This window comes from Mustela lutreola, chromosome 7 (genome assembly GCF_030435805.1).
Source record: "Mustela lutreola isolate mMusLut2 chromosome 7, mMusLut2.pri, whole genome shotgun sequence".
NCBI lineage: Eukaryota > Metazoa > Chordata > Mammalia > Carnivora > Mustelidae > Mustela > Mustela lutreola.
This window is the reverse complement of record NC_081296.1, coordinates 125,871,956-125,885,636: the sequence shown is the minus strand read 5'-3', so window position 1 is coordinate 125,885,636 and position 13,681 is coordinate 125,871,956. Positions and strand designations below refer to the sequence as shown.

The 13,681-nt window shown below is 45.5% G+C and overlaps 1 protein-coding gene across 1 annotated transcript in view; it reads right to left on the bottom strand.

Moving 5' to 3' along the window:
* Positions 1-2,750: 2,750 nt before the first annotated feature.
* The window catches only part of LOC131836781 (uncharacterized), a 171,395-nt gene continuing 160,464 nt past the window's right edge, over positions 2,751-13,681 (bottom strand). The window contains exon 6 of the mRNA XM_059182561.1: positions 2,751-2,798. Coding sequence (XP_059038544.1) covers positions 2,765-2,798 — 34 coding nt within the window. The 3' untranslated portion in view covers positions 2,751-2,764. The remainder of the gene's footprint in view (positions 2,799-13,681) is intronic.

Below are 13,681 nucleotides of genomic sequence, written 5' to 3'. Positions count from 1 at the left end.
TTGGTGTATCTGTGTGTGTGTGTGTGTGTGTGTAGGTGTATTTACGATGGAGGGGATCATATGCTTTTTTTAAAAATTGCAAGTCACTCTGAAGATCCTAGAAGTTGCTATGTAGATACCATTTGGGAATCAAAGTCTTCTGTTCGCTTTTTCAAAAAATGATTTTATTTATTTGAGAAAGCATGTATGCACATGAATGGGGGAGGAGGCAGAGGCACAAGCAGACTCCCTGCTGGACAAGGATTTCCAGGACCCGGAGGTTATGACCTGAACCGAAGTGAGATGCTTAACGGACTGAGCCACCCAAACGCCCCATTCTATTTGCCTTAAAGACAGAAACAATCTTTATAGCCTCATATTAGTTGCATCAATCCTACTGCATGGAATAAACATATTTTTATGGTGCCAGCGGAGTCCATGATGTCTCTTGGAAGTATCTGCTCCTTACCAGCAGACGTGGTTTAAACAGGTCCCTGTTCCCACCCCCCTGCCACAGCCAGTGGGAGTGAGGAGCAAATCCCTCGGCCAGGCAGCACTCGTCTGGTTCTCTCACATGCTGCTCGTGCCAGAACAGAAAGGCAGCGAGGATTTGACGTGGCCCTGGAGGAGAGTCAGAGAACATTCCTTTTCTTTCCTTCTTCCTTTTTAAAGATTTTATCCATTCATTTTACAGACAGAGAGAAAATGCAGGAGCAGGGGAGAGGCGCAGAGGGAGAAGGAGAGGCAGATGCCTGCCGAGCAGGGAGCCCAATGTGGGGCTCATTCCCAGGACCCCAAGATTACGACCTGAGCCCAAACCAAGAGTGGGATCCTCAACCGACTGCACCACCCCGGTGCCTCAGTAGTTAATATTAAAAGGCATCCACAACTTAAGCCTCTATTTAATGTTTCCAACCTTTTCCTGGGCAATTCAAAACCCTCCAGTGTGACATGGTAACATCTAGCTCAGTGTTCTGCTCCTGACCCCATGTGTGCTCCAACTTCTCCTTCCTTCTCCTCAGTTCCGCTTCCCATAATGGTCCAAGCCTTTGTTGACCTACAATGTCACCGCACAAAATCCAGCGCCATGCTGACTTATTTTAAAATATACTTTTATTTGGGGGAATCCCACATTGCAGGAAGAAGTCCCAAATCAGGATATCGGCAAGGCCCTGATGACTCTGAGAGCCTCTTCCTTGGTGGCCAGCAATCCTTGGCTTGTCGCTGCGTCTCTCTGGACTTCACCTTTACTGTCACATGGGCTCCTTCCCTGTGTGTCTATAGGTGTCCTCTCTCGCTTACAAGGACATCAGTTATTGGATTTAAAGTCCACTTTAATATGACCTCATCTTAACTAAATTACATCTGAAAAGACCCTATTTCCACATAAGCCACATTCTGAAGTCCTAGGAGGACATGAGTATTTGGAAGATGTTAGTCAACCCACTATAGGGGATCCTGTGTCTCATTCTCTGTATGAAGTCTGTCCTTTCCCATCACCTTCAATGGGGCCGGCCCCCTCTGAAAGAGGATGTTCCGGAAATCTTGAGAACCAGAGTCTTGGTGGCCTGTGCAGGTAGAAAGCTGCTCCGGGCACAGAAGGTCAGGATGGGGACATGCTCTCATGAAAGAGAGACTCAAGTTCCCTTCTGCAGATTGGAAAAGCATGGGATGCACACCCTGCAGGGCTTGGAAAAATGAATCTCCTCCTCCCCTTCTTTTATGTGCCCTTGATAAAGGGCTCTGACTCAGAGGAAAAATACACAGGCAGCCGGGGGCCATGTTTACACCGAAGTCCACATGGGAGTAACAGATGCCTGCTGGGAGGACTCAGGGCTCTTATGTGTGTGGCAGAATCCGTGTGAATAGTGGCCCACGCCTTTGTCTGTAGTGGACACGTGGGCTCCGAGATCTGGGCCAGGAATGGCTGGCTCGTGAAGGGACATTAGCAGGCAGTAAGCAGAGGTCTGTCTTGGGAAGAATATTAATTAATTTATTTAGAGAGAGTGTGCATGTGCGTAGGTACAGGGGACGGGAGGGGCAGAAAGAGAGGGAGATGGAGAATCTCAAGCAGACTCCTGCAGAGCTCGGAGCCCCAGGCAGGGCTGGATCTCATGACCCAGAGATTATGACCTGAACTGAAATCAAGAGTTGGATGTTTGGGGTGCCTGGGTAGCTCAGTGGGTTAAAGCCTCTGCCTTCAGCATAGGTCATGACCTCAGGGTCCTGGGGTCAAGCCCTGCTTGGGGATTTCTGCTCAGCAGGAAGCCTGCTTCTTCCTCTCTCTCTGCCCACTTCTCTGCCTGCTTGTTTCCTCCTCTCTCTCTGCCTGCTTCTCTGCCTACTTGTGATGTCTGTCTGTCAAAAAAAAAAAAAAAAAAGAGTTGGATGTTTAACCGACTGAGCTACCAGGTGCCCCTGTCTCAGGAAGAATATGTAGATGGCAGCTATTTATTTATTCAACAAACCCTGCCTGAAGACCCACTACGTACCAGGCACTGTATTATATTGTGTCTCTTCTATCAGTGTAACTCAAAGACTATGTATAGGCAGGTTTCCTATGGTTAAATCCTCGAAATGTGCGGAAAAGCGCGTGTGAAGATGACATAGCTTTGCTTCCAGCTGTGTTAAACCAAAGCACAGGGTGTTGATATAAAAGAACTAGGCACTGGGCTCAGAGTTAAATGGGAAATGTCAGAGTTTGTATGAGGCTCAAAGAGCCGGCTGAAATCAACATGAAGTACAGAGCAGATGGCACTGAAATCTACTCACCTAAGATGATCCCTTAGCCAGGGTCGTTTGAGGTATTGTGGAAAAGTCTAGAAAAAAGAAACAGTGAACTTCATCATACATTCAGGAAAATGTATTGCTTTTTGGGTTTATGTAAACAGAATTCCTAAAGGAAAAAAGTTGACCCATATTCCACTACCATAGCTTTGCTCATACCCCATAACAATGTGCTTTTTGCTAGATCATTTCTTTTCTTCCTTTCTTTTGTTCTTTTTCTTTTCATTCCTTTCCTTTTCTCCTTCCTTCCTTCCTTCTTTCTCTGCTTCCATTTACAGTTGCCTCAAATATTTTTAAGAAGATTTTGTGTATTTATTTATTTAACAGAGAGAGGGCACGCATGGGGAGGAGCAGATAGGGGAGGGAGAGGGACAAGCAGACCCCACACTGATTGTGAAGCCTGACTTGGGACTGGATCCCACAACCCTGAAATCATGACCAGAGCCAAAACCAAGTCAGGCACCCAACCGACTAAACCATCTAGGTGCTCCTGGATAATTTATCTCAAAAGTGTGCATTTTGAGACAGGATCTGGAAGCTTGTAGAGACCCAGGGATTTCTTTCTCTTTATGGGCGCCTAATCCATATAATCACCCATTCAGACATGTTTCTGGAGTGACGACCAGGGGCCAGGCACGAGATGCTCGTGGAGTCATAACACTTCACAGCCAGAAGAGCTTGCACAAAGTGTGTCGTCCCTCCCCTTTGTCTCAGATGAGCACATTGCTCGCAGTGTTGAAAGGCCTGTCTCAAAACCATCACCGCCAGGGGACCAGGTCTTCTGAGCGGTGTTGAATAGGTTTTTTTTTTTTTTTTTTTAAGATTTTATTTATTTATTTGAGAGAAAGAGAGAATGTGAGCATGAGGTGGAGGGGCAGAGGGAGAGGGAGAAGCAGAGTCCCTGAGCAAGGAGCCCGATGCAGGACTCCATCCCAGTACCGCAGGATCATGACTTGAGCCAAAGGCAGTCCCTTAACCGACTGAGCCACCTGTGTGCCTCCATGTTAAATACTTTTTGTGCAACGCCATTATTATGGACTGAATGCTTGTGCTCCCCCCAAAATTCATATGTGAAAGCCCTAACCACCTAATATAATGGTATTTGGATGTGGGGCATTTAGGAGGTGACTAGGTTAAATGAAGTCATGAGGATAGAACCCCCATAATGGGATTAGTGCCCTTATAGGATGAGCAAGAGACAATAACACACCAACACACTCTCTCAACACAGTGTGAAGGCATGCTTCTCTGCCAGGAGGAGGGCCCTCGCCATGAATGGAATTTGCCGGCACCCTAATTTTGGACTTCCCAACCTCAAGAACTATAGGAAATAAATACCTGTTCTTTAAGCCACCTAGTGTACATATTTTGTTAGAGCAGCAGAGCTAATCTTGCCCTATTATCCCCTACTTTTGTGTGTGTGTGTGTGTGTGTGTGTGTGTGTGCTAAAGTCCTGGTTATCAGCTTGTTTTTCTGTTAGTTCAAACAACTCCCTCCATCTGGCCCCATTCTCTAAAGCAAAACAAAACAAACAAGAAAGCAAGCAGAATCTGAAATGTACTTGTAGAAATCAAATCCAAATACTGAAAAATGAAGAAGCAACAAAGTCTAAATGACAAAAATACTTGAATTCAAGTGGACCTATGATCACTCTGGATCACCCCAGAACCATGCAAGGATCCAGGTGGTGCTGAGAATTTTGCCCAGGTGTGAAAATAAAAATCTGCGAGTGTAAATAATAGGAATGGAGCCTCTCTTAGGGTTTTTCCAACCTAAAATTCTATGATCGAATTTTTTCTTTCCTTTGTAAACCAGGTAATTTTGTCTCTATGATATAACTGACCCACAGGTTGCTCTTTTTCAAGGGATAGTAACCAATAGGTTTAATTAAATTCCCGCAATTAATTCAATTCCATCCACTACTCTGTAGCCCAATATAACCATATATGTAATGATTTTATGTCTTTCAGACCAAGATACACATGCATGTAGGTACCCTTAAGGCAAAGTAACAAAAGTTTCCATAAAACCTAAATGACTTCTTATTACAGCAGCTCTGGAGACATGAAGATAGAAAATCCATTTCTTTTTTGCAATCTCAACATCAAGCTAGGAGACTGGGCTTTTTTTTTCACATGAGCATGGGCATCTTTTCTCCCAAATCATTATTAAAAGTTTTTTTTTGCAGAAGTAATGTCTATTTTAATATGAGCCAGTCTGGAATCGAATTTTCTTTGTCTGCCTGTGCCTATGTTTGATATTCAGGCTGTAGTAATTTTGTATTAGGTTCTCACTCATAAGCAATCCAGATTTCCCCTGTGTAAGAGGAGATCTATGTCTTAACACAGGTAAGAAAATTGAGGATATGCAACTAGCTCAAGAGCACCTAATTAAGTAGCGTACCCGACTGCAGCTGCGGTTTCCTACCCCAATGTCAGCGGAGACTCACCGGCATGTCAACCAAAGCTGTACTCAAACAGCCCAACTTTACTCACGGGGGAAGATTCTGGGTGGGTGGTATTTCTTCCAGGGTGGTGTGAAGCCCATCTAAATGAGAATCGCCAGGGGAAGGGTGTGCTTTTTTAAAAACCACCTGAGACTCGTGACCCTGGGAAACAGACTGAGGGTTGCCGAAAGGGAGGTGGGCAGGGGGACGAGATAATGCAGTGATGGGTATTAAGGAGGGCACGTGTTGTGATGAGCACTGAGTGTTACATGCAACGAATGAATCACTGAATATTATATCAAACACTAAAGATGTCCTGCACATTGGCTAATTGAATTTAAATTAAAAAAATTTTTAAACCCTACAATTCCTAGGCCCTATATTGATCTCCACTAAGTCAGATCCTGGGGAAGGGTCCCAGGCATAAACATTGTAGTCATGTTCTGTGGTTGATGCTGAGGCTTATTAAGGTGTTAGAAGTGTTTTTAGAAGGGACATTGATTTGCAGAGTGATCGCCATAGCAACCTAGGAGCCCATCACCTGAACTGTATTCCACATGATTTCATGTTTATTGTCTTCTACTTTAAATGATAGATCAGAGAGAAATAAAATCCACAAGAATCTGGACAAGTCATCATTTATTCATTAACACGACGCCACGTCCAGAAACAGCCTGACATGACAACTTCCCTCTCCAGACAATAGAATGACAGGGTCGTGGATCCCCTTCAACAGACCAGAGATGTACTTGCTCTGCTGTGGCCTCTTTGGGGACACATCGTCATTCTGCCAGCCTTCCAACGTGCGACATGGCAGGGTGAGCCCCCGAGGGAGCTGCCGTGTGCTCATTCTATCCCAATCCCTCACCTCATCAAGTGCAAAGATCCATGAATCAGACCACGAATCAGAGATGGAAAGAAAAAAGCATTCTGAGTAATTTTAGAAGAGACGGGACGGGCCGCTCTTAGACGTCCAGTACTAAAACATAAAAAAGGACGAGAAAGAGAGGGAGAAGATGAATTTTCCATCTTCCATTTTTCTGAGTTTGGGTGCAACAATTGACTCCTGAGAAAGCAGTTTGAATAAAGCTCAGGTGATGGGCCTTTGGTTGCCATGGCAATTACTCGGCTATGTGCAGCCACCTAACGCTTCTCTAATTTCCCTGCAGAAGTGCACCCAAGGTCAGCAGAGGAAACAGTGCCTGTCCCAGGCTGGGGACAAAGTTGGACTCTGCCTGGCACGTGACCAAAATGTCTTTGAAACCCATTCCATTCCTTGGTATATTAGTGATCATTTTGACATGACATAAAACCAGGCATATTAGAGCTTTGGAGTGCAGGAAATGGAATTTTATCTTTACATAACTCAAATTTCTATCTTTATCCCAATAGGGTGGCGGGAAAAATCCAATCAGTCTCTAGGGTTCACTGCACTTTCTCGGGGTTATGTGGACGTGTGGGAGGGGGGCGGTGTGTGGGGGGGGACATCTGGACACACAGGCTGCCGCCGAGACCTCTCTCCTTCCCGTCCACTCCTTGGGGCTGTCTTCAGTCCCGCACCTCTGTCTGCTGCTCCACTCCCTCCTGGGTAAACACCTCTCAGAGAGGCTGTTTTTCATCCCCTCTGCACAGATGCAACCCTGGGCATCCCCCGTCAGTGGTCTTGAGTTTTTCCCTGGGGCTCTGTCCATGAGGCAAAGCATAGGGTTCACTCTCTAGAACTCACTAAACTCAGGTTTCATCAGTTTCCTTCAATCCGCTCAGCCGTTATTCTTGTATGTGGGTAGGGAGGACTCCTTCCCCCTTTCCAGTTTCTCCCACGCATTTTGTCTGCACCCTCTCCTTTCTCTTGTCTGTGGGCTTAGAGTTCTAGAAACTCAGGAAACTATTTTCTGCCCAACTGTACTTTCCCCTTGAGACATTTAGTCAATAAATGTTTATTGAGCATCTAATAATGCTAAGTACTGATCTAGGCTATGGAGACATAGGAGTGGGAAAAATACATGAAAAAGCTTGTGATTATGGGGTGTATGTTCTAGCAGGGGAGACAGACACCTGTCAATAAATGTGGCAACAAAGGAGAGGGTGAAAGGGAAGCAGCAAGTTGCAATTTTAAATAGAGAGGATGGGGTAGGTCTTGGAGCTGACATTTGAACACGGACTTCAAGAAGGCTGAAGGAGTCAGCTAAGTGGGTATCCTAGGGAAGAGTGTTCCAGGCAGAGGGAACAGCTCAAGTGAAGGCCATAAGAGAGGAACACGCCTGGTGTTGTTCAAGGGCGACAAGCAGACCATGGGTGAGGGGAAGAGTATCGCAGGCTGAGGTCAAAGGTACGTGTGTATGAGTACGTGCATGTGTGCATGTGTATGAGTGTGTGGAGGTGGATGCTGACGGATTATAGGGTCTTGGAAGCCACAGCAGCGGCTTTTCTGCATGGGGTGGGGCATCTGTTGAGTTCTGCATAGGAACATAAGTAGGACTTTGGTTTTAAAAGGATCACTCTGGCTGCTGTGACAAGAACAGACCCTGAAGAGGGAAAATAAGGAGACAAAAAGCCACCGCAGAGCCCCAGGGGTGAGATGGTGCTGGGGGAGAAGAGAAGTGGTTGGATTCTGGGGTTACAACCCTCCTCCACCTCCACCAGATTTTTTGTCATGGTCTCTAAGTTTCTTCTTTTCCTCCACTGCTAGGAAGTCAGCACAAAGCGGTGTTTTATAGGTAACATATGGTCGGTTTTCCAGCAACTTTGTTTCCTGACAAGCAGAATGCCCTTCCGGGATAACACAGGCAGTCCTTTGTCCCACAGCACTTCTGGTAACATGAGTCATTTTCAAAAATGTTATCTAGAAACTTGATTTGCAGATGACCTCACCGTGTGAGTCCTATGATCTAAATTTCATTAACTCCAGGAGGACATGTCCTATTACATGCTGTATCAATTAAGCACTTCTTAAAAAAAAAAATAGTTGGACTTCCAAGTTCTGTAGCAATTTGTCTCTCTTATCTGCTATGTTACAGCCCAGCTATTATCTCGGAGGGCCTCCTGTGACGTTTGAATGAAATCTCATCTATTTGCTGTGCATATATCGGTATCTGTCCTATGCATGACTTTGAGATTGTTGCTCTGGTTTAAACTACAGGAATACTGGGGGTCATGGAGCAGAAGGGGCTGGCATCCTACTTTTATTTAAGTTGCTTTTTGGTAACATTAATTCTGAATGTAGCGATTTCTGCTTGGGAGCCAGCTAAAATGTGGTCGCAGGCACCTGGGTGGCTCAGTTGGTTTGAGCGTCTGACTCTTGATCCCGGCTCAGATCGTGATCTCAGGATTCTGAGATCAAGACCTGTGTGGGGCTCTGCCCTGAGCAGAAAGTCTGCTTGAGATTCTCTCTCTCCCCCTCTCCCTCTGCCCTTTCCCCACCAACACCCTGCACTTACTTTCTGTCTCTTAAAAAAAAAAAAAAAAAAAGTAGTTGCAATAACTGTATACTCAGAAGAAAGCTTATCTGTTTTCAATACCTCAAAATCCTCAAAAACAATCAAATAACTTGGTTTCATTCATGTGTTTTTGTTCTGGGTCTCCTTTCCTAAGTCTCTGCAGACTTAGGAAAGTCTGCACATTGGGGGCCGAGCCAGTTCGGGTTCCTGCCTGTGAACAACAGAAATTCGAATGCAGTGTGAGTCACAAGGATGGGAGATGCAGCCCAGAAATGATGGGATGGCAGGAGAACTAGCAGGGAAGGACAGTCAGGGGTCGTGGGAGGAAAGGGACGGTCAAGGTCACTGCGATGCATGGGATGTTCGTGTTCCCTCCAAATTCCTAGGCTGACTGCCAGTGTGATGGTATGAGGACGTGGGGTATGGGGCGTAATTAGTTCATGAGAACGGGGCCCTCATGAATTGGGTTAGCACCCTTATAAGAGATCCCCTCGAGCTCTGTGGCTCTCTCCCCGTCCTGTGAGGATACAGCCAGGACAAATGCAGTCTGTGGTAAACAGGAGGGCTCTCATCAGAACCCGACTGATTCCTTAAAATGTCTCTTGGTTCCTTATGGTCATGGCTAATGACACCATCTTTGTTGACACCCTAGTGACACAGTGCCTGAGATCCCTAAAACTCCTCAGTATTCTCCTGGACTCTGATTCCTCCCTGCCCCAGTGCAACCACGCCATCCCACAGGGCGTCTGCCAAACCCAGAGGACAACCTGGCTTTCATTAAAAGTCTCTAGCCTGCTGTTGAGCGCCTCTCCTCCCGTCATTTCCACCCCTGCGGCTTCCGCTGCACTCGTCATGCTCCTGTCTCAGCGTGTTTTCACCTGCGGCTAGAACCTTCCCATCGCCGCTCTGTCGCTGCGGGAATGAGCTTCCCTCTGGGGCACAGAATCCCCTTCCCTGTGTCTGCCTACGGTTGGCTTCTTCCGCACAGTCCAAAGCTATTTTATCCCTCAGTGCCGATTACATATGCTCTTCTGTTGTCTCAGACTAGAACGCCTGCCCATGTTGTTCTTCTTTAAAAACTCTCATTTATCTTTTCAAAATTATTTTAATTAACATATAATGTCTCATTTATCTTTAAAGCTTTAACTTGGTCACTTAGTCCGTAAGTACTGAGGACCTAGCGTATGTCACAGACTTCGCACACTCTCCTGGGTGTGGCGAGCGGGTCACACAGGATTTCTGCTCCCGGATCTTGTGTTTCAGAAGGAAATTTATTTGGAAACGAATAAATGAGGCAACTGATTATAATGGTAAGATTACTTAAAGAAATAAAACAAGATGTGCTGGAGAGCAGAGGACGGAATGGCCTTCTACCCTCGTGTTTAGAGAAGGCTCTTCTGGAGAAGGTGCCATTTTATCTGAGAACTGCATGAAAGAAGGAACCAGTATGCAAAGTTCAGGGGAGAGGATCACTCCAAGTTGGAGCACTTGCTAAGGCCCTGAGGCAGGAAAACTTGCTGCACTGAAGGAAGAGAGAGAAGGCCAGGGGGCTGAAGGACAGTGAATGAAGGCGAGAATAACAGAGATTGAGCCCAGAGAATTGGTAAGGGCCAGATCATACAAGGTCTTATAACGCACTGAAGGAGTCTGGATTTTCGCTTTCTCCAATAAACCTTCCCTGACCTCCTTTCACTAATTTAAGCACCATATTTGATCCTAAGTGACTCTATTACTGAAACACCTAGCTGGCCACCCAGCATTCTCATCACAGCTTTCTTTGTGGATCTCTGGTTGTTGTTTCATGTATTCTTCAAAAATGAAGCAAACTGTGGCAAAATAGCACTAGGTTAAGGGAAAATATAAACGAAAATTGAAAAGACAGTGAGGATATGCATAGGAAAAAAGAGAAATCACAATGAAAACATTATCCATATTTGCAAATTTGGGGACTCTGTAGTCTCCAGAGACTCTCCTCTTAGATGTTTAAAGGTCTACGCTGCCATGATTTACCAACCTTGGTTATATCTAGTGGTCTATTTTTTCAACTAAGCTGTAAAATCCTTCATAGGTAGGTTCTGTGTCTGAAACTTCTACACACATAAACCTCCACACAGCACCAAACAAACTTCTGATTTCACTGTAGATGCTTGCCAAGTCTCTGAACAATTCTGCTTTGGAAATCTTTGCTTTCACTGACAGAGGGATGGTGTACAGATAACGTATAGTAAATGATGGTGGGAGTTTATGACCATCCAGCATTTGGGGAAGAATGGCCCTAATATAAATCCCTTCCCGACTAGCCAAGGTAGAAGTCATCCTTCCTTTTGAAGTGCCCTTGCAGCCAGGGTGCAGACAGGTGACCTTGACTTCTCCAATCCGATGTGCTTATGTGACATTTTAATTTGGGAGAAAGCAATGGGAGGAAACAGCTGTTTCCCAGAATCCAATTTTCAGATGACAGGGCAGCAAAGGAATCCAGCTTTCAAAAAGCTGAAGGGAGGAGAAGGGAGAGGTCTGGCATCGAGAACCTGAAGTATGAGGTGGCAGCCCTACAGAGTACCTGTGTCTAGGGCTAGGGACCATGTCCTTGCCTGAGCTGCCCTGCAGCCCGGCTCACATGTTCATCAACTCGGAGCCTGACTCTCACCCTCCAGGAATTTCTGTACGCAACCTCATCTCCTTTAATAAATCCCCTTTCTGTGTGAACCGCTGGTATGCCTTCTATTTTTCTCAGCTAAGAGCTCTGGTTGCAGGCAGGGCAAAGATAGCAGGGAGACTTTCGATTAAGTGCCAGGGTTGAAAACGAATCAGGAATTAAAAACAAAACCTCCGCAAGTCATCGTTTAAGCCAGTGGGGGCACGGTAGCTGATTTATAAAAATTCAATTTGCTCATTGTCTCTTAGGGAGTAAAACTATTGAAATCGTATTGCCTTAAAATGGAAGGCGGGTATGTGGCAACTGAAACTCGTAAAGACATTTTGACTGTAGAGCACCCCAGCGGGACGGATGCACAGACAGAAAGAGGCTGCTCTCTCACTTACGCGCCCACTGGCTTGCTGCTTAGTATTACATCCTTTTCCAACCTGAGCTGTGTCTCTTCACCTGCAGACCCCGAGCATGTGAGTGTTTCTATATTGAGTTCCTGGCAACTGAAGGGGAGGTTTTGAACTCCTGGGCAGAACTAGTATTCTCCTACTGTAAACAGTTCAGTGTCCACCCCCACCACCCCCAGACTCTTTTTGTAGTCTGCTCTTCATTTTTAATGTAATCACAGTACTAGCTATGATTAGTGCTGCCAGTTAGGTTCTAGGGATAAAAGTCAGCATCAGTCCTGGGTAAATCCTGAACTAGAATCTATTGTTATTTAAGTCTGTCAGTAATCTTATAAAGGAGGCGTTATTTCTCCTACTTTCCAGATGGGAAAGGGAGATTCAGGAAGCTGGTGTTTCTTGCCCAAGTACTTGGGTTGTGGAATCAATAGAATGCTAGGTGACCATCGTAGTAGTCTGTTGAGGCTGCTTTTATAAATGAGCAAAGTCAAAGTGGTTCAAACAACAGAAATCTCTCTCACACATTTCAGGAGGCTGGAAGTCTGAGATCAGGGTGCCTGCCCAGTCGCATTCTGGTGAGGATTGGATTGGAGTGGATTGCAGACTGCTGACTTAGCATTTCCTACACAGTGCATAGAATCGGGGGGAACTCTCTGGGGTCTCTTTATAAGGGCGCTCACCCTGTTCAATAGGGCTCCACCCATGTGATCGCATCGCCAGCCCAAGACTCTACCTCCAAATACCATCACACTGGGGGTTAGGATTTCTTCATGTGAACTTTGGGGGAACACACACATTCAGCCTGTAATAATTACCATGAACATTTAAAAAAATAAATAGAATAAATAGAACATCAGAGCATATTGTGCTTCTCAAGGGTCTTGTTTCATGTAACCCTAGTCTTAGGTTTTTTTGTTTGTTTGTTTAATGCACGAAGATGTAAGTACTGGGTAGTGATGTAAAATATATTTATCTTGAGTTGTAGCAAAGACTGAAAGCTAATGGTTGTACTCTAAAGTCTTCGTGTTACAGGGGAAAGAACGGAGGTCTGGAAAGATGAACTATATTGGCCAAAATTATTCAGTTGTTGAGAAGAAAAGACAGACCCAGCAATGAGGCTCCTGCTATCCCGTTTTTCTATTCCCCATATGAAAATGGTCACTATAATCCCTGTCTTTTCAACCTCGTAGAACTGTTACAGAATTTAAATAAGAAAATTCAGGAGATTTTTTTTTTTTTTTTAACTACAAACCCTGAAACAAATATAAGGTACAATTTGTATCAGTCAGATTTATCAGTTGAAGACAGACCCAGCTCTAGGTCTTCAAGCAGAGAGGAATTTAAATAGGATTTAGGTCACAGAGTTACTAGAAGGGCTGGGGGAACAGAGAGCAGGGAAGGATGATGGTATGTAGAGCCCAGAAAATGCCGGACCAGCAGGGGCCCATGGTCTCTGCACTTGCTGGGTGACAGCTGACAGAGGCAGAAGAATAGTTTCTGCTTTCTTCCTCCCTTCTAACCTTGGTCCCTGCTTCTTGTCTGGGGCACCTAACAGAACTGTTAGGTGAGAGGTGCTTGTTTGGGGAGAGGATACCAAGCCAGGAATGTGGTAATGGACCACAGAGGATGCTCAGCGTAATATTTAAGCCAAATTTTCACATCCTGCACTAGAACCTCTTCATAAAAACAAACAGTATTTCTCTGGCTCTACCCCCTCCACAGTTAACGGGGGCTTCAGCTCTCACTAAGATACCTCCTGCTATTCCTGTGGGTCTTCTGGTGTGTCTCCAGGTGCTGGTGAACACACCACTCCTGGGTACTATGTGTCGCTGACCCGGTCTTCTCTGGAGACCCAATTCGTGGTACCTGCTGCTGGTGAATTTCGTGGTACCTGCTGCTGGTGAATTTCCACGCTGCCGCAGTTGTTGGTCTCCCCCTGGTTCCACTACTAAAAGGCAAGCACCCGCTAAAGCTCAGGTGC